Source organism: Oncorhynchus kisutch, linkage group LG12, assembly GCF_002021735.2.
Source record: "Oncorhynchus kisutch isolate 150728-3 linkage group LG12, Okis_V2, whole genome shotgun sequence".
Lineage (NCBI taxonomy): Eukaryota > Metazoa > Chordata > Actinopteri > Salmoniformes > Salmonidae > Oncorhynchus > Oncorhynchus kisutch.
This window is the reverse complement of record NC_034185.2, coordinates 52792739-52819708: the sequence shown is the minus strand read 5'-3', so window position 1 is coordinate 52819708 and position 26970 is coordinate 52792739. Positions and strand designations below refer to the sequence as shown.

The following is a 26970-nucleotide window of genomic DNA, read 5'->3' as shown; positions in this document are numbered from 1 at the left end:
AGTACTTTGTTGAAGCCTTTAGTCTTCTTGGGTCTGACTCAACAAGCTTGGCACATCTGTATCTCCCATTCTTCTCTGCAGATCCTCTCAAGCTCTGTCAGGTTGGATGGGGAGCGTTGCTGCACAACTATTTTCAGGTCTCTCCAGAGATGTTCATTCGGGTTCAAGTCTGGGCTCTGGTTGCGTCACTCAATGACATTCAGAGACTTGTCCCCAAGCCACTCCTGCGTTTTCTTGGCTTTTTGCTTAGGGTCGTTGTCCTATTGGAAGGTGAACCTTTGCCCCAGTTTGAGGTCCTGAGCTCTCTGGAGCACGTTTTCATCAAGGATCGTTCTGTACTTTGCTCTGTTCATCTTTCCCTCGATCCTGAAGAGTCTCCTGCCACTGAAAAACATCCCCACAGCATGATGATGCTGCCACCACCATGCTTCACTGTAGGGATGGTGCAAGGTTTCCTCCAGATGTGACGCTTGGCATTCAGGCCAAAGAGTTCAATCTTTCTTTCCTCAGACCAGAGAATCTTGTTTTTCATGGTCTGAGAGTCTTTAGATGCCTTTTGGCAAACTCCAAGCGGGCTGTCATGCGCCTTTTTTTACTAAGAAGTGGCTTCAGTCTGGCCACTCTACCATAAAGGCCTGCTTGGTGGAGTGCTGCAGAGATGTTTGTCCTTCTGGAAGGTTCTCCCATCTCCACAGAGGAACTCTGGTGCTCCTTCCCTAGATCTGTGCCTCGACACAATCCTGTCTCGAAGCTCTACGGACAATTCCTTCGACCACATGGCTTGATTTTTTTGCTCTGACATGCACTGTCAACTGGTGGGACCTTATATAGACAGGTGTGTGCCTTTTCAAAATCATGTCCAATCAATTGAATTTACAACAGGTGGATTCCGAGTTGTTGAATTTTTTTTTATTGATATGAATGTAACTTTACGTCAAACGTTGCAATGGTAAAATGTTTTATAACTTTCACTTGACACGATAACTTTGCCTTATCTTAATTTTTTCCTAATGTTGGCATGCATAATCTTTTAAGACATTTATAATGCGATAGGCATATTGCACTGAATCATACAGTATGGTTGTTAAAAGTAGAAGTTGGATAGCTGTTATATCAACACACGCGTACTCCCGTTCAACAATTCTCTAAATTACTTCTGGCACGGTAGGCTAGGCATCAACTTGATAATGTTGCATAAAACGTTTGAAAGGTCTATCAATAATCATCAAACCGTAGGCCCTAGATGCTGTCAATTGCTTATTAATCAATTGCCCAACTCATAACTTGAAATAACACGATGTATGTTAATTGAATAATCAAAAGAAACATTTTATTATTTATTAGCCTAGTGGTTATAAGTATTTAGGCATATCATGTGACTTAGGCCTCATGTAAAATCATTGTCAGAAGCGCAAAAGATAGCATGTAGATCTATTCTGAACAAAAATATAAACACAGCATGTACATTCTTTGTTTCATGAGCTAAAATTAAAGATCCCAGATATTTTCCATATGCACAAAAAAACTTTTTTTCTCTCAAATGTTGTGCACAAATTAGTTTACATCCCTGTTAGTGAGCATTTCTCCTTTGCCAAGATAATCCATCCACCTGAAAGGTATGGCATATCAAGAAGCTTATTAAACAGCATGTTCATTACACAGGTGCACCTTGTGCTGGGGACAATAAAACAGTCCTATCTCTAAATGTGCAGCATTGTCAAACAACACAATGCAACAGATGTCTAAAGTTTTGAGAGAGCGTGCAATTGGCATGCTGACTGCAAGAATGTCCACCAGAGCTGTTGCCAGAGAACTGAATGTGAATTTCTCTACCATAACTCGCCTCAAACGTCTTTTTGGCAGTACGTCCAACCGGCGTCACAACCACAGACGATGTGTTTGGCGTCATGTGGGCGAGCTGTTTGCTGATGTCAACGTTGTGAACAGAGTGCCCCGTGGTGGGGTTATGGTATGGGCAGGCATAAGCTATGGACAACATGAATGCACAGAGATACAGTGACGAGATCCTGAGACTTATTGTCGTGCCATTTATCCTCCACCATCACCTCATGTTTCAGCATGATAATGCACAGCCCCATGTCGCAAGTATCTGTACACAATTCTTGGAAGCTGAAAATGTCCCTGTTTTTCCATGGCTTGCATACTCCCATTGAGCATGTTTGGAATGCTCTGGATCGACGCATACAACAGGGTGTTTCAGTTCCCGACAAAATCCAGCAACTTCACAAAGCCATTCAAGAGTGGGACAACATTCCACAGGCTACACTCAACAGCCTGATCAACTCTGATGTGTACTTCTTTTTTAAATGTTGCATATTACGTATGTTTTTGTTCAGCGTAGATTATTTATTGGTTGATCATATAGAAATATCAAAACATTCTTTGAACTCCAAAACAATTGCATGGGGTACAGGATCCTCTGCCTTTTCTTATTATCAAGACACTTGCTGGTAACTCTTAATCGGTTAGGACAACTCATGAGGGGTCCTAAATATCTGTCGACTAGAAGAGGCTTCACGCATAGCTTTTATTTTTACCTATAAGAGTAGGAGTAAAATGTCTCTATTCTCAGTATTTACGGCCACATTTCTAGTCTAAGACGCTTTGTGAATACAAGCCCTGATCTTGATTAATTTTGTCTTAAGTGTGGGACCATGCCTTTGAATTAACAAACCAATAAAGAATGTCAAGTGATCAAATCAACTAACATTTGCATAGTACTCATAGCAATCACTCGTCTGATCAGAAGATGCTCCATAGCAGGGTGCTCATATCAGATTTCTTGATCCAACATCCTCTCACTCTATCTCTTACAGTCAGTAGACATGGAGGATGGAAAGCCTGATCTGCTGCTGGTCAAAGAGGAGACGATAGAGGACGGACCAGAGAGCATTGATCTGCTGAGTGGACTAAAGATGGGGGAGCAAAGTAAGAGATAAATACACTGCTCAAAAAAATAAAGGGAACACTAAAAATAACACATCCTAGATCTGAATGAATGAAATATTCTTATTAAATACTTTTTTCTTTACATAGTTGAATGTGCTGACAACAAAATCACACAAAAATGATCAATGGAAATCAAATTTATCAACCCATGGAGGTCTGGATTTGGAGTCACACTCAAAATTAAAGTGGAAAACCACACTACAGGCTGATCCAACTTTGATGTAATGTCCTTAAAACAAGTCAAAATGAGGCTCAGTAGTGTGTGTGGCCTCCACGTGCCTGTATGACCTCCCTACAACGCCTGGGCATGCGCCTGATGAGGTGGCGGATGGTCTCCTGAGGGATCTCCTCCCAGACCTGGACTAAAGCATCCGCCAACTCCTGGACAGTCTGTGGTGCAACGTGGCGTTGGTGGATGAAGCGAGACTTGATGTCCCAGATGTGCTCAATTGGATTCAGGTCTGGGGAACGGGCGGGTCAGTCCATAGCATCAATGCCTTCCTCTTGCAGGAACTGCTGACACACTCCAGCCACATGAGGTCTAGCATTATCTTGCATTAGGAGGAACCCAGGGCCAACCGCACCAGCATATGGTCTCACAAGGAGTCTGAGAATCTCATCTCATTACCTAATGGCAGGCTACCTCTGGCGAGCACATGGAGGGCTGTGTGGCCCCCCAAAGAAATGCCACCCCACACCATGACTGACCCACCGCTAAACCGGTCATGCTGGAGGATGTTGCAGGCAGCAGAACGTTCTCCACGGCGTCTCCAGACTCTGTCACGTCTGTCAGTGTGAATCTGCTTTCATCTGTGAAGAGCATATGGCGCCAGTGGCGAATTTGCCAATCTTGGTGTTCTCTGGCAAATGCCAAACGTCCTGCACGGTGTTGGGCTGTAAGCACAACCCTCACCTGTGGACGTCGGGCCCTCATACCACCCTCATGGAATCTGTTTCTGACACATGCACATTTGTGGCCTGCTGGAGGTCATTTTGCAGGGCTCTGGCAGTGCTCCTCCTGCTCCTCCTTGCACAAAGGCGGAGGTAGCGGTCCTGCTGCTGGGTTGTTGCCCTCCTACGGCCTCCTCCACGTCTCCTGATGTACTGGCCTGTCTCCTGGTAGCGCCTCCATGCTCTGGACACTACGCTGACAGACACAGCAAACCTTCTTGCCACAGCTCGCATTGATGTGCCATCCTGGATGAGCTGCACTACCTGAGCCACTTGTGTGGGTTGTAGACTCCGTCTCATGCTACCACTAGAGCGAAAGCACCGCCAGCATTCAAAAGTGACCAAAACATCAGCCAGGAAGCATAGGAACTGAGAAGTGGTCTGTGGTCACCACCTGCAGAACCACTCCTTTATTGGGGGTGTCTTGCTAATTGCCTATAATTTCCACCTGTTGTCTATTTCATTTGCATAACAGCATGTGACATTTATTGTCAATCAGTGTTGCTTCCTAAAGTTGACAGTTTGATTTCACAGAAGTGTGATTGACTTGGAGTTACATTGTGTTGTTTAAGTGTTCCCTTTATTTTTTTGAGCAGTATACATATAGCCTACATACTAATAGTAATAGATCTTCAGTGGGAATAGTGATGCACCTGGCTATTATTATTTATTTATTTTCTTCATTCATAAAAATGAAATCAGTACAACTTATGTTTAAATACAAAACACACATAATGTATGAACTTGACCAAGTTATTGAGTCAAATTCCCTATGTAGTTTTCTCTGCCATGTTTTTAAGATCTATTTTCTAACCTCTTCCTGCAGGTGCTTGGCTGGAGGCTAACAGGGGAGACTGGGTGGCCATCTTGGATTCCCAGACCCAGACGGGTGCAGTCAATGGCCCGGGGGACGACATCACTGAGCAGGCCAGGACCAGAGGCGACATAGTGGAGGTCAGTGGATGGGACAGTGTCTTCAACTCTGGGCTGCGGAAGAACAATGTTAACAAGAAACAGACTGTCGAACACAAAACAACAGCTGAACTTAGTCTCCATGACATCAGACTGGCTGAGACCAGGACGAGGCGTAGATTTGGTCTGCGTGGACGGGGAGGTTTCGGTATGCGGCTGGAGAGAGAAGAGACTGACTCGACTAGCGATGCTCCGTCCTGCTCCTATAGTTGTGAGTCAGAGAGATTGATGGCACCTCAGGTTAACCCCCTAACAGGTGCTGCCTTCAGCCTGCCTTCTATAGGATCTATCAACTGGAACATGGACCCTGCGACAACACAGACACTCCCTGGCCTTCATCCTCCTCACACTCTCCTTATGTTAAATCAGACCTCAGACAATGCCCGTGCCTCAACACTAAAGGGCTACACAAGCCCATTGACAAATGACAGTAGTAGAGATGGAATCAGTAAAGGTGGCGGCGCCAAAGAGAAGCGCTTCCCGTGTTCGTTCTGTGGGAAAGCCTTCCGTTTGCCCAAACAGGTGGAGATCCACCAGAGGATGCACACAGGGGAGAAACCATTCGGCTGCCACCTGTGCCGGGCCAGTTTTTCAGACTCGTCCAACTTGAAGAGGCACCAGAGGGTCCACACAGGGGAGAAACCCTACAGCTGCCCCCAGTGTGAGAAGAGGTTCTCCCGCCAGCACCATATGAAGATGCACCTGAAAGTCCACACGGGAGAGAGACCTTTCGCCTGTACACACTGTGGGAAGAGGTTCTCAGAGAGGAGCTATCTCAGGATACACCAGCAGAAAATGCACACGGCCCATGTATAGTGTAATGTAGTATATTTAATGTAGTATTAGTCAGTTTGTAGTTAATTCTGTTGGTTTTGGATGTAGTAGGGAACTGGATGAGAACTGAAGAAATAATGAGTATGATGAGACAGAGAAGATCAGGGGTTATCAACAGGATGGGCGGCCCCCTAATCCTGCCTAATGAGTGGGCAGGCTATGCCTATAGCATATCATAATTGCATCAATGATTTTTATATCAATGGTCATAACAAACTCTGAACACCGTTACATCAAAATGGATGTAGAGGACATGACAAATAAACTCAAAAAGGTGGGAATATTTACAGGTTGCTCAGGAGGGAAAGTGGAATAAATGTGACTAGTTATGGGAAATACTGGAGATCAAAAAGGAGGTAAGGAGCCAGCACTGCTTGTATATTATGTGTAATAAAGTATAAGCATACTAGAGAGTATGTTGTAATGTTTTTTTTTCATGCCTTAATTACAAAGTCTAAAAACTGTCAAATTAATTTGTGAATGCAATTTCTGAAATGGAACGGTTTAGTTATTGTTTATGCTAATTATTCAAGACTTGCTTTATTTTATTTTAAAATTTAAAATACTAGATTGCATTTCACATCATGAATGACTCGTGTGATGACATGAATGAATGATTGATTGATACAGTATCCTATAGAAGTATTGAAATATAGTCCAAAGTAAGTTACGGTATTAAGACTAAACAGGATGTGTTTTTAGCTCGATGGTGGTTATACAAGGTTGCTATACTAAACCTACTAATGATAATGACTTATTATTATTATAATAGTAATAATAAGGAGATCAAGAAAAATTAGACAATTTGGTAGTGTCAACACTAAATAAATGATAAATAATACCAAAGGCTGTTCTAACAAAAAAAGTGGAAAGCCTTTATTACAGCAAAGCAAAGATTAAAAACAGACGGATTTGTGTAATGGTTTGCTTGGCATATCGTTGCGTAGGCTCATGGAATCAGTAGGCTATTAAACAGTCAAAACAGGTAACAGAAGCAGGTCTTATTTCTGTAGGTATATTGATGATTTATAAAGCCAGGCACATTTCACAGTTAGGCTATTGATTATAAACCTAATTAAGTTTGGGTTTCCTCTCCTCACTTTTCTTAGACAATAAGGCAAGGGCTGTTTTCTCATCTCCTCGTTCTGCTGCTGCCTCCGGCATTGTTCTCAACACCAATATGCTGGTTAACTTTGCTATTATGCACATAGCAACATGGTCTAGGAAAAGGCACCAATTAAATCCAATTCATGTTTCAAAACCATGGACAGCAACCGCTATCCAACAAGGGAGAAAGCGCATTTATTATTTTTGTTAGTGTTGCACCATTGTTTGTTACATAACCACAATTTCAATAACACTGATGGACTGTGCCATCCCCACAGCCTCCACAATGGATCAATCAGGTGTCTTCTTGTAAATCATGAGATACAGCACCAGTCAAAAGTTTGGACACACCTACTCATTCCAGGGTGTTTTCTTTATGTTGACTATTTTCTACATTGTAGAATAATAGAGAAGACATCCAAACTATAAAATAACACATATGGAATCATGTAGTAACCAAAAAAGTCTTAAACAAATCAAAATATATTTTATATTTTTTAAAGTAGGGGGGGGGTATTAGGAATGGTGTTCCTAATGTTTGATATAGTCAGTGTAAGTATTCCTGTATTTCCACTACTGTACTGTCAAAGCAATTATCTAAGTAAGCCTCAGTGATGGCCAATATAAAGTTAGCAATATATTGATTTCATTAACCTTATTTCCGAGGTTATATATTAATATTGGCTATTTGAGTGGGAGAGTGAATGCACCTGGGCAGCAGGTAGCCTAGCAGTTAGATTGTTGGGCCAGTAACCAAAAGGTTGCAAGGCAAAAATACATTTGATCTGCCCTTGAGCAAGTCACTTCACCCTAATTGCTGCAAGATCGCCGTCAATAATGTCTGAACCCCTGGTTGTGACTCCACTCTCCGATGGATGTTTATTTTTTATTTATCCCTTATTTTACTAGGTTGACTGAGAACACATTCTCATTTACAGCAACGACCTGGGAATAATTACAGGGGAGAGGAGTGGGGCTGAATGAGCCAATTGGAAGCTGGGGATGATTAGGTGGCCATGATGGTATGAGGGCCAGATTGGGAATTTAGCCAGGACACCGGGGGTTAACACCCCCTACTCTTACGATAAGTGCCTTGGGATCTTTAGTGACCACAGAGAGTCAGGACACCCATTTAACATCCCATCCGAAAGACAGCATCCTACACAGGGCAATGTCACCAGTCACGGCCTTGGGGCATTGGGATAAAAATAAATTGACCAGAGGAAATAGTGCCTCCTATTGGCCCTTCATCACCACTTCCAGCAGCATCTGGTCTCCCATCCAGAACCAACCCTGTTTAGCTTCAGAGGCAATCCAGCAATGGGATGCAAGGTGGTATGCTGATGGTCTCAGGGGGAGTTGGGATATGCAAAAAAAACATGTCTCCAATTCACACCTCACACTCGTACAGGTTACCCACTTCTACATGCAGTGAAACAGGACAAATATAACACTCCCTATTTGACCTTTTGTATCAGATGTAGACAATGTCCCCATGCTCCCTAACAGCCTTCATTGCTGGGATCAGTTATTTTCTCCTCTGGCGCACAGCTTCAGAGTAGTCCTCGTTTAGGAAGATAGGAAGATGTTGGTTCCTCTCAAGTTCTTGGCTCTCCAGGACAGACACCTTGTCCTTGTTCCTCAGGAACTTAATCACTACTGGTGATATATTTTCCAGTCCTGTGGGCGTGCTTAACCTCAATCTTTCTTGATCCAAATGCAACTTTTCATCAATCATTTTCCTCACTTTCTCCTCAGACTCAGTCCAGATCTCATGTGGAGACTATGGGATTCCACCCACAACGATGTCATATTTCCTTGATTGTCCTTCTAGGTACTCCCATTTCCCTGTAATTATCAACATCGATTCACAGACACTGTTGTCATCTTTTCTCTTGGAATCAGAGTTAGTTATGTTGCAGCCGTCTTTTTTTCCCAACTCATCAAGCTCTCCCTCGGAGAAATGCACTGTTTTTCAGGCCGTGAACCTCTCTGGTCAGATTGTCCATTCTTGAATCTACCAGTATTCGGACAAAACTATTTTCCTGCAGTTGTAACAGAGCCTTGTAGAATTATTTTTGTTGGTTTAAAAAATCCCTCACCTGCATAAGCGTGAGGCTGTCCTCTGCTTTGTTTGTCATAATAGCAGCGTAGGCTATCGTTGGTATACCACGTAGTTCCAGCCCCGTCAGTTCACCCTTCACACGCACTTACAGCCCAGTTCAGTACATTGACTGTCTATTTATCTAATTTTTCTAATTGGGGGAAATACTGTGGGATCTGTTCTCTACAACAAAGAGGAATGTGAACTAGACTATCTTTCATGACCACCTGCTCTGCTGAAATGCAGTACATTTAGCAAATTTAACTATCTGAATATATAATTTGTTGCCATTTTGCATTGTATTGTAACATGCTGTTAGATACCTGCAAGGGATAAGATAGTTGGGTGTGGATAATCTTTCTACAATGAGTTAGCAAGTCGGAAATGTCAAAGTTTCCAAGTGCCGATTAGCACCTGAACGCTGCATTATTCTTGCTAGGTCTTGCTTATTCTTGCTTGCTTCTCAGAGGTCTGCTAACATTAGCCAACAAGCTAACTGTATGATTTTTCACTCAAATAGCCTCCAGTGTTTCGTTTGGAAATTTCTCAAAGCCGGAAAGAAAACAGGGCATAGCCCCACCTGTTTTGTGCCTGTTTTGCATGTTATTTTGGCATTAATACATGTCACATTTCAGTTTGCAAACAATGTAAAATAAATAAATAATTTAGTTAATAGAGCCGCATACAAACATTATCGCTTTTTTGCTTTCTTGAGTAAGGCAGCTCCAAAATGCAGGTGTTTCAGCCTAGCTCAGTGCTTTCTGTGATGGTGGGTCAGCCAGTGGATAATATGGAGGGGTTGGTAATGTTCTCTAGTTGCGCCGTGATTGGCTCAGTGTTCTGTCACTCATGGGGACACTATGTCACCGCAAAATCTAAGGGTAGAGCTCGAAAATGCAAGCCCCTTGGGTGCTGCCATAGAGTTACATTAGATGTGCCCATCCAAGAAGGCTCATAATGAAGAGAAATAATGAAGAGAAATAGTTGTTAGGAATCAGTAGCTAACTGCAAGCATTGCAAAGCAATCACTAGCCTGCTATTCAGTGGAGTGGGTGTGTGGTCCAATTCTGGGTTTAAGGGTCTCTTTACCAAGCTTAAAATAATAAACATTCAACATTGGCCATTCTGTCAATCCAGCATGACTTCTGCCCCACTGGAAACTCAGAATTCGGGGAAAAAACGAGCTCTGACTGGGGAAAATACATTTTGAATGGTCTTCCAACTCGGAATTGCAAGTCGGGTACTTGGGCATCTTTCTAGAGCTCCAACCTGAATATCACTGATGTCCTCATGATTCGACATCGTTTTTTTCCGAGTTCCCAGTTTTTTGAAAGCACCATAAATCCATAGAATGACGGCAAAGTTTGATGACAACATTTTCCCATGAAAGACCGCTGCGCCACCTTCCTGTAAGCACAGCACAGGGTGAGTCCAAAAATGTATTGTATGCTGCTGCATAAATTATGAAATATGCCAGGGAGATATGTATACTGTAGCTAAGAAAGTAATACTAAGTGCATGTTGTGTAGTTAGTAGCCAATGTGCCTCACCACAATAATTTGGTCCCTTTTCCCATCATAATTTAGCCTACTGTTTCTGACTTGGTGGTGCACATGTAGCCTATAGTCTGTTTTAGAGAAATGTTATCATCAAATAAGAGCTTTCATTGTCTGCTTATATGCCCCCTTTATTTATCCTACAGTTCTGTCTTGGTGTACAGGGAGAATACTGTAAGAACGGCCCATGTTATGAATTCTGTCACGGTACATTTCAAAAGTGCTTGAACAAATAGTTAAATTTACTATGTCCGTCCTAGCTCGCTTATTAATGTCTTTAATCGAAATTACAGATTGACTCTTATCTGCTCGTCGTCCCCTTATGCCATAGTTTGTACATCTCAATTGTCTGTAGAAACCACATTTGTTTAAGCAAGTCAGCCATATCAGCTGCTCGCTGCCAGTTTCGCTGCCAGACAAGGCTCCGCTGATAGCCAGGTGTAGCAGTAAGAAGGTGTTGGGACTGCTGTTGGGACTCTGCTGTTGGGACAGCTCTGTGTAGGCCATAACAATTTGTGGGCACCGTTTGTCACCGTTATAGTGCATTTAATGTATTGTTTAGTGCTGTGTTGTGGCTTTGCTGGCATGCATCTAAAAACAGCATTTTTTAGTTTGCCCCACCAAGATTTACATGCTAAAATCTCCACTGGAAACAATATATCCACAAAAAAAGTATAATTACATCAACTTTTCAAAGCGCTGGTAGTGCATTCAGATTTCTAGCACCTGAAGTATGCACAGAACCATGTAAACACGCGCACGATCTCTTGCATGTATTTTCATCTTGTGCGTATGTTTCAGGTGCTAAAAATCTGTACGCACTACCAGCGCTTAATTTAGTGAGCCACCTACTGTGTGGGATAGAAACAGGATTCCAAAAAAACAGAACCGATGTTGGGGGGGATATTCATACAAACAACCAAAAAATACATGAAATTAAACAAGTGTATTTTTTAAACATACTTGTATCCAAAACAGAATGTAAATATCCAGTTTCAGTTGAGCAAAGTCATATATACTGAACAAAAATATAAACACAGAATATAAAGTGTTCGTCCCATGTTTCATGAGCTGAAATAAAAGATTCCAGAAATGTTTCATACGCACAAAAAGCATATTTCTCAAATGTTGTGCCAATTTTTTTTACATCCCTGTCAGTGAACATTTCTCCTTTGCCAAGATAATCCACCCACCTGACAAGTGTGGCATATCAAGAAGCTGATTAAACAGCCACACTTGTCAATGTGCAGTTTTGTCACAGAACACAATGCCATAGATGTCTCAAGTTTTGAAGGAGCATGCAATTGGCTGGCTGACTGCAGGAATGTCCACCAGAGCTGTTGCTATAGAATTGAATGTTAATTTCTCTACCATAAGACACCTCCAATGTAATTTTTGAAAATGTGGCAGTATGTCTAACCGGCCTTACAAACGCAGACCACGTGTAGCCACGACAGCCCAGCACCTCCCCCTCTGGCTTCTTCACCTGCGGGATTATCTGAAACCATGGGTTTGCACACCCAAAGAAATTCTGCATAAACTGTCTCAGGGAATCTCATCTGCGTGCTCATCGTCCTACCCAGGGTCTTGACCTGACTGCAGTTTGGCGTCGTAACCGACTTCAGTGGGCAAATGCTCACCTTCGATGGCCACTGGCACGCTGGAGAAGTGTGCTCTTCACGGATTAATCCTGGTTTCAACTGTACCAAGCAGATTTCAGACAGCGTGTATGGCGCTGCGTGGGAAAGCGGTTTGCTGATGTCAACGTTGTGAACTGAGTGCCCCGTGGTGGCAGTGGGGTTATGCTATGGGCAGGCATAAGCTACGGACAACAAACACAACTGCATTTTATTGATTGCAATTTGAATGCACAGGGATACTGTAACGAGATTCTGAGGCCCATTGTCGTGCCATTCATCCGCCGCCATCACCTCATGTTTCAGCATGATAATGCATGGCCCCATGTCGCAAGGATCTGTACACAATTCCTGGAAGCTGAAAATGTCCCAGTTCTTCCATGGCCTGCATACTCACCAGACATGTCACCCATTGAGCATGTTTGGGATGCTCTGGATCTACGTGTATGACAGTGTGTTCCAGTTCACGCCAATATCCAGCAATTTCGCACAGCCATTAAAGAGGAATGGGACAACATTCCACAGGCCACAATCAACAGCCTGATCAACTCTATGCGAAGGAGATGTCGTGCTGTATGAGGAAAATGGTGGTCACCCACACCCTTACTTTTTTTAAAGGTATCTGTGACCAACAGATGCATACAGTATCTGTATTCTCAGTCATGTTAAATACACTTTATTTTTTTATTGACTGATATCCTTATATGAACTTTAACTCAGTAAAACCTTTGAATTTGTTGCATGTTGCGTTTATATTGTTGTTCAGTACACTTGGTGTTACCTTAGATTTTAAACTGTCATGGTCAAAAAATATAGATTCAATGGTTGTAAAGATGGAGAGAGTTCGGTCTGTGATAAAGAGATGCTTTCCTTATTTGACACCACACTCCACAAAGCAAGTCCTGCAGGCTCTAGTTTGATCTTATCTTGATTGTTGTCCAGTTATATGGTCAAGTGCTGCAAAGAAGGACCTAGTTAAGCTGCGGCTGGCCCAGAGCGGAACTTTTTGCTCTTCATTGTAATCAGAGGGCTAATATCTATACTATGCATGCCAGTCTCTCTTGTCTAAGAGTTGAGGAAAGACTGACTGCGTCACTTGTTTTTATAACAAACCATGTGTAAGGAAATTCCAAATTGCTTGCATAGTAAAATTACACACAGCACTGACACACACACTTACCCCACCAGACATACCACCACGGTTCTTTTCACAGTTCCCAGGTCCAGAACAATTTCAAGGAAATGTACTGTATTATACAGAGCCATGATTGCATGGAACTCCATTCAATTTCATATAGCGCAAGTGAACAGCAAACCTGGCTATCAAAAAACAAATAAAGCAACACCTCACGACACAACGCCTCTCCCCCATGTGACCTACTTGTTGTGTGGATGTACTAACGTGTGTGTAACTGATAGATGCACGCACACGTTAATGTTTTTAAATATATGTAAATTGTATTTTGTCTGTAATGTCTTTTTCGTTATGTGTCAGACCACAGTAAGACTAACGTTCACCATTGGTGTCGGCTAATGGGGATCCTAATAAAATAAAATCCTCTTCATGATAACTACAGTATCTTTCAAGCGGAGAGCAGACTTGTTTAGAAAGAACTGTGTGTTAGTAAGAATAGAGTAGAAAAGAGTATGACTTTATTCCATCTACATCAGTCTCAGTAAGGTAAATATTCAACTTTGTTTTGTAAAACACCCCTCATTTTGACTGTCACAGACGTCACAAACAAACGACTTCAATGATGGCCTTCTCAGACTGAAGTACGTAGCGAACGATAGAGCAGCGGAATAATTCAGTTTGATTTGTCAGGCAATGACTTGTGTGGCTGGGGAAATCAATTATTGAGTGGCAATGTTTGCTACAACCATTGGAGATGCATAACAATAATACACATAAACGATATGGAAGATGATAGACGGGAGGATGAAAAATATCTGATTAAGGAGAACTCCTACCTACTACCCAGTGCCATGGGAGGGCTATAGGGGAAAGGGGCACAGTAAGGGGTTGTTTTTGGACCTCTTCCCCAAAGAAAGCGACCTCGGGGTCATCTCATCTCACCTGACTTGTTATAAAAAGAGGGTGTATTTTGATAACCTATTTTTAGTAAATAAAGTAACAGGTACAACCGGATTGTGTGTGTGTGTGTGTTATAAAAAAAGATGGACATATTTATTATGAATAGAACATAGGCAAAACCAAATTCAGAGGGGGAGTATAGTGTTGCTCTTCAGTGCCATGACAGTGTTTTGGCTATGCCAGCACACCAAACAACATGTCTGTATCATGAGAGTTTACCCAGATGCTCAACTGATAGACTTGGTAATCCCCCCAAAACTCCAGGACATTTCACATGATAACTATAATATTTCAGCTAAATAATAGTTTCCAGATATCTCAAGACCCAATGCTATGATTGCTCCCTGTTGTGGACACTCCTATGTCTGATAAGATAACTCAGGAATGAGAAGCTCTTGTAACACAGCTTACACTTGAAGGGCCTCTCCTTGATGTGAATGGTTTGGTGCTTCTTCACATAGGTCGCCTTTGCAAAGCGCTTCCCACACGTGGGGCAGGAGTATGGCTTGTCTTCGTCTGTGCTAATGCTCGGCCTCCCATGTTGTGACCCAATGACACCAGAGGAGGCAGAAGCAGGAGCCACCACCATCAGGTGGTTAGTCTTTGAGCTCCCTCCTTGACCTCTAGCCATTGTTTGGGTGTTGTTGGGATTGTGTGCTGCGTTATAGGCTAGGTACCTCTTGTGGTGAACATCCATCCTGACCCTGTCTGTATTGGTGGGGTAACTATGAGGTAACTGAGGAAGGCTAGACCCAGAACCAGGACTTCTATGAACCCAGTCACCAGGCATTAGACAAGACCCTGAAGGTGAAGACAGACTTGCTGCTAGACTATCACCCGGGGGGTCTCCTACCACTCTCTGTAAAGGCTGAAGCTCAGGGTGACCTGCTCTGTTCATTATGGATATTGTGGTGTTTGTATCATAGGAACAGGAGGGTCTATCTCTATCAGCCCCAGGTCCTGCTTCATCCCTGCACTGAGACTGTGAAGAGAAGGGTCTGGGCTGCGGACTGGATCCCTGACTGGAGCCTCTGTCTCTCTGATGACCACCAGGACTGAGGTTGTTCAGTCCACCTGTCCACTGGTTGTGTTCTGTGTGTTGGTGGAGTCTCGGTCCCTCGCAATCCCGTCTCCGTTCCGACTCGGGAAGGAAGATCGATGGCTCCTGATTCAGGGTCCTGATCAGGAGCCAGGGCTTGTGACCAGCCGCTTCAGAGATCCAGTCTCTCCTGCCAGCAACACCAGATATCAGCAGGTCTTCATGGACTGCAGACTGTAAACACAAATTGTACAGAAGAGCATATCAAAAGTTTATGAAAGAAACTCTTTGCTGTACACACAAAAACATTTCATGATAATTATCAAATGTTAACCACAGTCAAGTCTGTCTCGAACACTGATTCAAGTACCTAACAGTATGGAGCTAAAAACTGTCTATATGAGTTGATTCAAGAATTAAGTATAATGTTTTGGTTCAACTGGTAAGGGAAACTCAGTCCCTGCAATAATACAAAAATAACCAAGTCAATTTTGCATTTAATTTCAACAAAATGGTCATACATTCAACTTTGAAGTACAGTACTTTTATTGCACAAAACGATACGTGACAAATATAATAACTTTTCTCACTAAGGTAACACTTGACTTTTTCTGTAAATCTGGTATCCTTGCTTTGATAAAATACATTTTAGAATACTTTTGAAAAGGTTCAACATTATATTGCACACATCTTCACTATTTCATGTGAAGTAAACACATTTACTCATAAAACACCAGCATCAAACAACAGTTCAGGGTTGCCACTTTTCAATAGTGAAGCATTTTTACAGACACCATTAAACCAACCATCAATCATCTACTCTGCCACATCATACTCATTATTTCCTCAATTCACCTACATTACATATCACTATAATCTATACATGGGCCGTGTGCATTTTCTGCTGGTGTATCCTGAGGGACACTACATGACCAAAAGTATGTGGACACCTGCTCGTCAAACATCTCATTCCGAAATCATGGGCATTAATATGGAGTTTATCCCCTCCTTGCTGCTATAACAGCCTCCACTCTTCTGGGAAGGCTTTCCACTAGATGTTGGAACATTGCTGCGGGGACTGGCTTCCATTCAGCCACAAGCGCATTAGTGAGGTCGGGCACTGATGTTGGGCGATTAGGCCTGGCTTGCAGTAGGTGCTCCAATTCATCACAAACATGTTAGATGGGGTTGAGGTCAGGGCTTTGTGCAGGCTAGTCAAGTTCTTCCATACCGATCTTGACAAACCAATTCTGTATGGACCTCACTTTGTGCATTGTCCTGCTGAAACAGGAAAGGGCCCCAAACTGTTGCCACAAAGTCTAGAATGTCATTGTATGCTACATCGTTAAAATTCCCCTTCACTGAAAGTAAGGGGCCTAGCCCGAACCATGAAAAACAGCCCCAGACCATTATTCCTCCTCCACCTAACTTTAGAGTTGGCACTACGCATTGGGGCAGGTAGCGTTCTCCTGGCATCCACCAAACCCAGATTTGCCGTTGGACTGCCAGATGGTAAAGTGTGATTCATCACTCCAGAGAACGCGTTTCCAGTGCACCAGAGTCCAATGGCTGCGAGCTTTACACCACTTCAGCAGACACTTGGCATTGCGCATGGTGATCTTAGGCTTGTGTGCGGCTGCTCGGCCATGGAAACCCATTTCTTGAATCTCCCAATGGAACAGTTCATGTGCTGACGTTGCTTCCAGAGGATGTTTGAAACTCGGTAGGGAGTGTTGCAACTGAGGACAGATTATTTTTTACGCGCTACGTGCTTTCAGCACTCTGCGGCCCCGTTCTGTGAGCTTGTGTAGCCCACTCCTTCACGGCTGATCCGTTGTTGCTACTAGACGTTTCCACATCACAATAAGAGCACTTACAGTTGACAGGGGCAGCTCTAGCTGGGCAGAAATTTGATGATTTGACTTGTTGGAAGGGTGGTATCTTATGACGGTGCCATATTGAAAGTCACTGAGCTCTTCCGTAAGGCCATTCTACTGCCAATGTTTGTCTATGGAGATTGCATGGCTGTATGCTCAATTTGATACACCTGTCATAACGTGTGTGGCTAAAATAGCCTAATCCACATACTTTTGTATGTATAGTGTGTAGCTCCTCTGAAAACCTGCAGTGCCTACAAGCGAGCAGCCTCTCTCTCGTGTGGACCTTCAGGTGCATTTTCAGCAGTCGCGCTGATGGGAAAACCTTTCCTCACACTGGGGAAGCCTAAGGGTTTCTCCTGTGTGGACTCCTGTGTGAAAAACTGTCCTTGCACAGTTGGCAGCCTAACCAGGAAGTGTCTGTGTTGTCGCAGGGTCCATGTTCCAGTTGATAGATCCTATAGAAGGCAGGCTGAAGGCAGCACCTGGTAGGGGATTAACCTGAGGCGCCATCAGTCTCTCTGAATCACAACTATAGGAGCAGGACGGAGCATCGCTAGCCGAGTCTGTGTCTGTTCTCTCCAGCCGAATACAGACACCTCCCCGTCCCCGCAGACCAAATCTATGCCTCGCTCTGGTCTCAGCCAGTCTGTTGTCATGGAGACTATGATCGGTTGTTGTTTTGTGTTCGACTGTCTGTTTCTGGTTGTGGTTAACAGTGTTGTTCCCCAGCCCAGAGTTTAGGATGCTGTCCCATCCACTGACCTCCACTATGTCACCTCTGGTCCTGGCCTGCTCAGTGATGTCGTCCCCCGGGATATTGACTGCACCTTTCTGGGAATCCAAGATGGCCCCCCAGTCTCCTCTGTTAGCCTCCAGCCAACCACCTGCAGGAAGAGGTCAGAAAATAAATCTTAAAAACACGCATAAATGTTTTTATAACATGCATTATAATGTGTGTTTTTGTATGTAAACATAGTTGTATTGATTTAATTTTATGAATAAAGAAAAAAATAATAGCCAGGTGCATAACTATTCCCATTGAAGTATATCTATTATGTTCTGTATATGTATGTCTCCCTTACCTTGCTCCCCCATCTTTAGTCCACTCAGCAGATCAATGCTCTCTGGTCCGTCTTCTATTGTCTCCTCTTTGACTATCAGCAGATCAGGCTTCCCATCCTCCATGTCTACTGACTGTAAGAGATACAGAGTGTGAGGATGTTGGATCAAGAAATCTGATATGCATTTTCTGATTATGCAATGAGGGATTGCTATAAGTACTATGCGAACTTGTTAGTTGATTTGATACTATGCAAATAACTTGATTACTTGACACTTAATGGTTTGGTCATTCAAAGGCATGGTCCCACACTTAAGACAAAATGAATCAAGACCTGGGGCCATATCCACAAAGCGCCTCATAGTAAGAGTGCCGATCAAGGATCAGGTCTCCATATGTGTAAATAGGTCTTATTAATTTGTATCTAAAGGAGTTAAACTGATCCTAGATCAGCACTCCTACTCTGAGAGGCTTTGTGGATACGGGCCCTGAACGAATACCATTCAGACAGTAGTTTACAGTGGGCTCACCTCATTGAGACTGTGTGTGGTCCTGTTCTGCTCAACTGGGTCCTTTGTAGGTTCAGGAGGAGGTGTCGTCTGGTTTTCCTCCTCAGGGTTCCCCAGACCCTCCTCATACCCCTCCTCCTTCACAAGCAGTACCTCTGGACCCTCCTCCTCCTGGAAGAGACAGGTGATACAGATTACACAGACATACACTCCCTCAAGTATGTACACACAGGTAATAAACACAGTCAACATGGAGTGTTTACCCATCCCCACTATGTTTGAGTCCTATACTGTAGTTACAGAATGACTTTGTTGCTAAACCCATCATGGTGGACAAAAATATGTGGGTAAAAATGAGCCATCATCAGGCAAACCTGACTAAACTATTTTTGACGTGTACAGTAGGTGTTTGTTAGTGTGCAGGTATATTTATTTATATTTAAGTGTATATTGGTTATAAAGCGCTGTTGGGTGTATGCAGAATAGGGTGATATCAGATGTGATATATACTAAAGAGAGTATCAATGAAAGTCTTAGAATGAAAAGTCCCATTTTGTGTTTATTAAACATAAACAAGTGTTAAATACACCATGTGAAAACCACACAAACACGTCTCTCTGTGTGCCTGTGCCTCAGCTTGGATGTCAGCCCACGATCACAAGTTCAAACTCGACAAGACGGAGCTGCTTATCTTCCCGGGGAAGGCCTGCCCGCTCCAAGACCTCTCCATCACGGTTGAAAACTCCACGGAGTCCCCCTCTCAGAGTGCAGAGAATATCAAAGCAATGGCTCACTCCTGCAGGTTCATGCTCTGACAAGTGCGACCATTCCTCACACAGGAAGCGCCGCAGGTCCTAATCCAGGCTGTTTTCATCTCCCTGTTTACACAGGGAACTGTCCCTCCCTACCTTCAGCCTATGCTCAAACCCTACACCTCAACCCGAGTACTCCGCCACCTCTGGTCTCTTGGCCGTCCAACTAACAATGTCAAGCAGATCAAGAGATACAGTGCCTTCAGAAAGTATTCATACCCCTCAACTTATTCCACATTTTGTTGTGTTACAGCCCAAATTCTAAATGGATTAAATAGATTTTGTCTCACACATCTTCACATAATGAGAGTGAAAACATGTTCTTAGACATTTTTGCAAATTTATTGAAAATTAAATATCTCATTTACATAGCTGTAAAGGTGATTCTAACATGTATTGACTCAGGGGAGTCTTTCTGGGTAAGTCTAAGAGATTTCCACGCCTGGATTTCCCTTTTCAAAATTCTTCAAGCTCTGTCAAATTGTTTTTTGATCATTGCTAGAAAAAAAAATGTGGGTCTTGCCTTAGATTTTCAAGTAGATTTAAGTGAAAACTACAGGGAGTGCTTCTCTTATGTCTGTAATGTGAAACTATTTGACCCTTTACATGAGCATGTATTCTTCCCATGACCTCCTCACTCCTCACCGCCACTGAGGAACATTCACTGTCGTCTTCTTCGTAAGCAATTCCAGTGTAGATTTGGCCTTGTGTTTTAGGTTCTTGCCCTGATGAAAGGTGAATTCTTCTCCCAGTGGCTGGTGGAAAGCAGACTGAACCAGGTTTTCCTTTAGGAGTTTGCCTGTGCTTAGCTTCATTCCATTTGTCTTAATCCTGAAAACTCCCCAGTCCTTAACGATTACAAGCATACCCATAACATGAAGCAGCCACCATTATGCTTGAAAATATGGGGAGTGGTACTCTGTAATGTGATATATTAGATTGGCACCAAACATAACACTTTGTATTCCGGACAAAAAGTTAATTGCTATACCACATTTTTTTTGCAGGATTACTTTAGTGCCTTGTTGCACTGCTTGTCTGCTTTTTTTTGTTTTTACCCATCTACCAATAGGTGCCTTTCTTTGCTAGGTATTGGAAAACCTCCCTGGTCTTTGTGGTTGAAATTCATTGCTCGATTGAAGGACCTTAAATATAATTGTATCTGTGGGGTAGAGATGAGGTAGTCATTTAAAAATAAAGTTAAACACTATCATTGCACACAGAGTGAGTCCATGCAACTTATTATGAGACTTGTTAAGCACATTTGTACTCCTGACCTTATTTAGACTTGCCATAACAAAGGGGTTAAATACTTATTGGCTGAAGACATTCAGCTCTGATCCAATTCTGATCGGAGTAGTAATTTGATATTGTGATGCGTGTATGATTTCTTTTACTTGTCCATTTGGACACCTTAAATCTATATTCCTGTTGTGCGACTATTTTTAGACTATTTATTTAACTTTATTTCCCAGACGAGGACAAGCGTTAAAGAGAAACTGCCCCTAAAAAGCAGCTAATCTCTTTGAAAACAGCCTGTGTGGTATCGATATGAGTCAGAAACATTTATTCTAGTGTCAAAATTGACTGCTAAGAGTAAGTAGGATATTTTTGGTCCCGAGTGGAGCAGTGGTCTAAGACAATTTGCCCAGCGTCGTCTGGGTTTTACTGGGATAGGCCGTCATTGTAAATAAGAATTTTTTCTTAACTGACTTGCCTAGTTAAATCAAGATGACATGATTTTTTTTTTAAATAAATAAGTCAGTCTCATCTAAAACAGAGTTGAAAAAAAAAATGTTTATTTTAAATGTTTTATTATTTCGCTTTTTGGTCTTAATTTAAGGTTAGGGTTAAGCAAAAGTTTAGCATTGTGGCAAAGGTTAGGTTTAAAATAACATTTTAATAAAGATACATTTTAGAAATAGGCTGAGTTTCTGACTTTGTGGCTGTGGTAACAACCTAGAATTAGCTTGACCCCGAGTTAGTACCCTGGTGACAGACTGCTTCATCAACAATAGTAAATGTGTGTTATGTGAAAAGATGTTAAAAGAAAAAATACCCGGTTTGATAAGCTAGTAGGTTAATTACTCAGCCAAGCAGATACAAGTAGTAGATCATTTTGGTTGTGAAGTGCATTATCAAAAGCGTTCTCCTCTCTTTATAACAAAATGCAATTAACCCCTTGGCTGTCTATTGTATAACGCTGTCACAGGCCCTCCCAGTCAACCCCACCTCAGGATATGAGGAAGTCAATTGTTTATAAGGATTGCCTGCTGCAGTTGTTTGAGAAATGTCCAGTTTGCAGCCGAACAGCCAACATACAGAAGACCAGCAAGGGGACCCTCAACATCACGCAGACATGCCCTCGCTGTGAGCATTCCTATAAATTGAACAGGGAGGACACTTGAATCAGGTTGGTCAAATTTGACCTGGTCAAAACTGTTTAGCCATTTTTCCCCCCCAATTCCCCATCATAACCTAGCCTGGTGGAACCAGCCTGATCGCTGCGTTTACCATTCTATTTTACGTCACATATCATGATATCTGAAGTGAAATAGAAAGACATACTCAGCGATCAGGTTGGATCCACCACGCTAATCATAACCACTATTGATAATGTAATCAGTGCTCTGTGTGCGTTTGTATCAATGGAGGCTGCGGAGTGGAGGACGACTCATTATAACGTCGCGGATGGAAAGTTTGATGTATTTGATACCATTCAACTTATTCCAGTCCAGCTGTTACCATGAGCCCATCCCGCCAATTAAGGTGCCACCAACCTGATCTACAAAGGCAAAGACCTCACCTCGTTTGCTCAACAACGATTGTCGATAGGTAGACCATAATTAGGCAGGTTTAGTCTGACCTGTTAAAACTTCAACACAGTATGTTTGTCAGATATCACCAAACCTAACAGCCATTGGTAATAGAACAGTGACTGTGTATATGTTGACAGATGCATCTATGGAGCCAGCACTTGGAGACTTGCAAGATGATGTGATGGAGTCCTGACCGACAGACGGGCTTGATACTGACGTCTCTGAATGGACCATTTAATTCAATTTTAAAAAAAGACAATGCAAGGAAAAGTTATCAGTCAATATGGGGAGGGAGAAACTATGTATTCTGCACCAGGATCAGGGAACTCCTGTTTTATACGGGACACGACACAGGAAGGTATGACCACTGACATGTTTGCTAAGGCAGCCACATTACCGCCAGATAAAATGCAGATAGGCAGAGTATCTGTATCGGCTGGGAACGACAATGAAAGGTCAAAGGTTAACATTGTTATATTAGCAGAATACTGCTTCTTTGGTATTATGTAAAGTGTTGTTCATTCTACATGGACATGTTACTACATTTGAAAGTTATCAAAATACTTAGTTTAGAATATTGACAAATTTAGCAATCACGTTTATAAACACTGTAGGCTACTGACCTATTCAAAGCTTCCTCCGGCATCTCACCATACATCTATCATCTGCCTGTAGTTGTTGTACTCAAAAAGCAGGAGGTTTGTTTGTTGTGACTGGGGGGGGGGGGCTGCTGCAGTCAAGGTTCTGACATATGAGTGTGTCTTGGTGGTGGCAAGGACAAACACAAGAAACACCCACATTAAACCACACCCCCCCAAGCCATCTCAAGTATGGCTTCAATACTCAAGTATGGCCGACAGCATTTCTTGAGGAGCAAGTTCAAAAACGACACCAAATCAGCAGCTGCAATTCCCCCTGAATGTTGAGCCTTGATTTACTACGACTTTGATACTTGGTTCTCACCCAGCCATCTTAAGATGAATGCACTGATTGTAAGTCACTCTGGATAAGAGCATCTGCTAAATGACTAAAATGTAAATGTAATGTCTCAACTAAAACTCTGCACAAACTTGATACACTCCATTTATTTTTTAATTAAAAAGTATCTTGGGGTAAAAAATTAAGTAGTTGAACGGAAGTAATGAAACAGGCATTTGTGAACATCATATAGCAGAGTACAAAAATGACATGTAACAGTCTCTTTAGGCTTCTACACTGTGTACAAAACATTAGGAATACTCATTATTTCCTTGACAGACTGACCAGGTGACACCAGGTGAGAGCTATGACCACTTATTGAAGTCACTTGTTAAATCCACATCAATCAGTGTAGATGAAGGGGAGGAGACAGGTCAAATAAGGATTTTTAAGCCTTGAGACAATTGAGACATGGATTGTGTAGGTGTGCCATTGAGGGTTAATGGGAAAGATGAATTGAGGCTGTTCTGAGGGCAAAAGGGGGTGCAACTCAATATTAGGAAGGTGTTCCTAATGTTTTGTACACTTAGTGTATATGCCTTATGTATCACAATGTCTGTATGCAATATTCTACCCAGGAATAGTCAACACTGAAATCTGTTACTCTCATTATTCCAAATGCGTCTGTAGATCTTAAAAAAAAGAAAAAAGTATCTTCTTTATGCAGGGTTTGATCTAAACATCCGAAGCTATCGAGTGGAATGATTCTTTTCTATGTTATAGAGTAGAATGTTTTTTCTGCTGGTGTATCCTGAGATAGCTCCTTTCTGAGAACCTCTTCCCACAGTGCGTACAGGCGAACGGTCTTTCTCCCTTGTGGACCTTCAGGTGCATCTTCAGGTTGCCAGCCAGGGAGAACCTCTTCTCACACTGGGGGCAGCTGAATGGTTTCTCCCCTGTGTGGACCCTCTGGTGCCTCTTCAGATCACCAGACTGGGAGAACCTCTTCTCACACTGGCTACAGCTGAAGGGTTTCATCCCTGTGTGGACCCTCTGATGGATCTCCACCTTCTGGGGGCAGTTGAAGCCTTTGTTGCAGAACTTACAGAGGAACACCTTCTCTTGACTATTGTCTGATGTCGGTCCCCCTCCCCACGCCCTTTGGTCCTCTGAGTTCAATACCTGATCGAAAAGGACACAGCCGTGTGAATCGGAAGGTGCCATTGATGTGGACACTGGGTCGCTTTCCCTGAAAGAGTGTAAAGGGGAGTTGGTGGCAACAATATGATTTGTCTCTAAGATTCCCCTGTAATCTAAGAAATCTCTGCCTTGTGAGTGTTCTTCTAAGTGAGTCTCGTCTACATTCCATGTCAGAGGAGCGTCGCCCTCCACTTTCACAGTTACATCATCTACCAATGTAACCTCTCCTTTCTTATCTTGGCACCCTTCAGAGTATACACTACTACTGTACCCGTTCCAGTAACCTCTAGACAGAGCAGTCGGTCTCTCTAAACCCATGGGCATGTTGCCAAGGTCCATCTCTGTAGTGTAAGAACAAGACGGATCATCACCGCCAGAGTCTAACGTGTCACCAAGGGAGTAAACCATCCTCTGGCTCTGGTGAAATACCGGTAAATACTCTGAGCCAGGAGCAGGAGGACAGCCCAGTTTCCCAAGTCTGTCTGGGTCTGATCTGTGATCAGATCCTGTTGGTAATAGCCTGTGTGTTACAGTTAAAGTCTCGGCGTCTCTCTCTGACTTGAGGACGGTGTTCGGCGCTCCACTGACCTCCGTGATGCTACGTCCGGTCCTGGGCTGGGGTGAGCTGGCGGTGGTGAGGTCCACCGTGGCTTCAGGTGGTGCCACTGTAGCCACTGCTCTAGTTTGGGTGTCTCCGCTGTGCCGTGGGTCCTCTCCTTCAGTCCTCTCCTGCTTGACCAGAGACGATCCTTCAGGATCTGCAGCCTCTGAATCTGCAGACTGACACAAAAGAGGAGGTTATTACCAGTACATGATTTGAATAGGATAACAATGTCATAGGGAAGTCTCACAAGCTCCCCTATGGCAGATAAATTAGGATGTACATGTAAGCAAATTGGGATATGGGATATGTATATGTGGGATATGTTCCAGGATTCATCTGATAGCATTCAGGAGTGACACATTAGGCAATGGCTTCATCTATAAGTGCATAGACGAAGTAGACCCCACAGTGATCATACGAACGTATCCAAACCCCCCAAAAAATGTATTAAATGCAATATCTGCGCTGGGATAAAGGCTAGAACTACTTCTTACATGGAATGGCACACAGACATGGACACACACAAGAAAGCACACTACGAGCTTGGAGGAGACATTAAAAGGACAACATTGGAGGAAGGTGGAATCCTATTCCACCGGCTCTGATGCTCGTCGTATGTGGCAGGGCTTGCAGATGATAACAGATTACAAAGGGAAACCCAGCTGTTAGACGCCCAGTGATGCAGAACTTCCAAACGAGCTAAATACCTTTAATGCTCGCTTCGAGGAATACAACACCGAGTCTTGCGTGAAAGCCCCAGTTGTTCTGGATGACTGTAATCTCGCTCTTTGTGGCTGATGTGAGTAAATCTTTTAAACAGGTCAACACTCACAAGGCCTCCGGGCCAAATGGAATCTTCTCAAAGCATACGCAGACCAGTTTGCAAGTGCCTTCTGACATTTTCAATCCCAGTCTGTAATCCCAACATGTTTCAAGCTGACCACCATTGTCTCTGTTCTCAAGAACTCCAAGGTTACCTGCCTAAATGACTATCGCCCAGTAGCACTCACACCTGTAATTATGAATTGCTTTAAAAGGCTGGTCATGACACACAAACACCATCATCCCAGACCACATGGACCCATTTAAATTCGCATACTGCTCCAACAGATCCATAGATAACGCAATCTCAATGGCACTTCACACTGACCTCTCCCACCTGAACAAGAGGGGAAATAAGTATCTGAGAATGCGGTTCATGAACGCCGAGCTGTAGTCTAAAACCATAGTCCCCTCCAAGCTAATCCCAAAGCTGGGGACCCTGGGACTAGAGGCCTTCATTGGTCCAAAAGGTTGGACCCATTCCAATTTGGACCTGGGGCGTTTTCCATCCAGACCGGATATGCATAATTTATTTTTCAATATAGAGGCCCGTTCCGAACTAATAGCTGCCATAGGTTATTTATCATGCAATAGGATTTTGTAGTGGCTACCTGTCTTGCATCAAACCGGGAGAAGCAAGTTAAGCTAGCTTTGCCCCACACAGAGAGACTATGACTGTAACCTATTGCCGTTTTGATTACTTATGTTTGGCCAACAACAAGTCACATGCGCCACTATTGTGAAAAGCAAAGCGCAGATGCATACATTTCGCTCTCTCTCTACCGCAGCAGTCGCGTTCAGATCCTTCCGGACAAGTCAGTTAAAATTACACATACCAGAGACAATTTCAGATCCGACCCAGACCAGTGAAATTATTTAGAATTCTGGATCCGGAACCACTCGGGTATTCAGGTACAGGTGGATCCGTGAAGACCTCTACCTGGAACTGGACACTTTCCTCTGCAACTGGATCCTGGCCTTCCTGACGGGCCGGTACCATGTGGTGAGGGTAGGCAACAACACCTCTGCCACTCTGACCCTCAACACGGGGCTTCTCATAGGTGTGTGCTTAGTCCCCTCC

At 43.2% G+C, this 26970-nt stretch overlaps 2 protein-coding genes across 15 annotated transcripts in view; one reads left to right on the top strand and one right to left on the bottom strand.

The window, feature by feature from the left end:
• The window catches only part of LOC109901176 (zinc finger protein 606-like), a 67423-nt gene extending 61283 nt beyond the window's left edge, over positions 1–6140 (top strand). For both annotated transcript variants that reach the window (XM_020497222.2, XM_031836558.1), the window contains exons 5-6: positions 2838–2949; positions 4748–6140. In XM_020497222.2, coding sequence (XP_020352811.2) covers positions 2838–2949; positions 4748–5709 — 1074 coding nt within the window. In that variant the 3' untranslated portion in view covers positions 5710–6140. The remainder of the gene's footprint in view (positions 1–2837; positions 2950–4747) is intronic.
• LOC109901251 (zinc finger protein 583-like) overlaps positions 1–26970 on the bottom strand; it is an 880650-nt gene that overhangs the window by 818825 nt on the left and 34855 nt on the right. For 2 of the 13 annotated variants that reach the window (XM_031836514.1, XM_031836517.1), the window contains exons 3-7: positions 25052–25243; positions 18736–18885; positions 18228–18339; positions 17908–18029; positions 14430–15499 (exon numbers count right to left, since the gene is read on the bottom strand). The exons of 10 other annotated variants lie outside the window; for them this stretch is intronic. In XM_031836514.1, coding sequence (XP_031692374.1) covers positions 14558–15499; positions 17908–18029; positions 18228–18339; positions 18736–18885; positions 25052–25243 — 1518 coding nt within the window. In that variant the 3' untranslated portion in view covers positions 14430–14557. Of the gene's footprint in view, positions 1–14429; positions 15500–17907; positions 18030–18227; positions 18340–18735; positions 18886–23412; positions 25244–26970 lie in introns of those variants that run through there. One more of the 13 variants, XM_031836542.1, reaches the window with a different exon arrangement.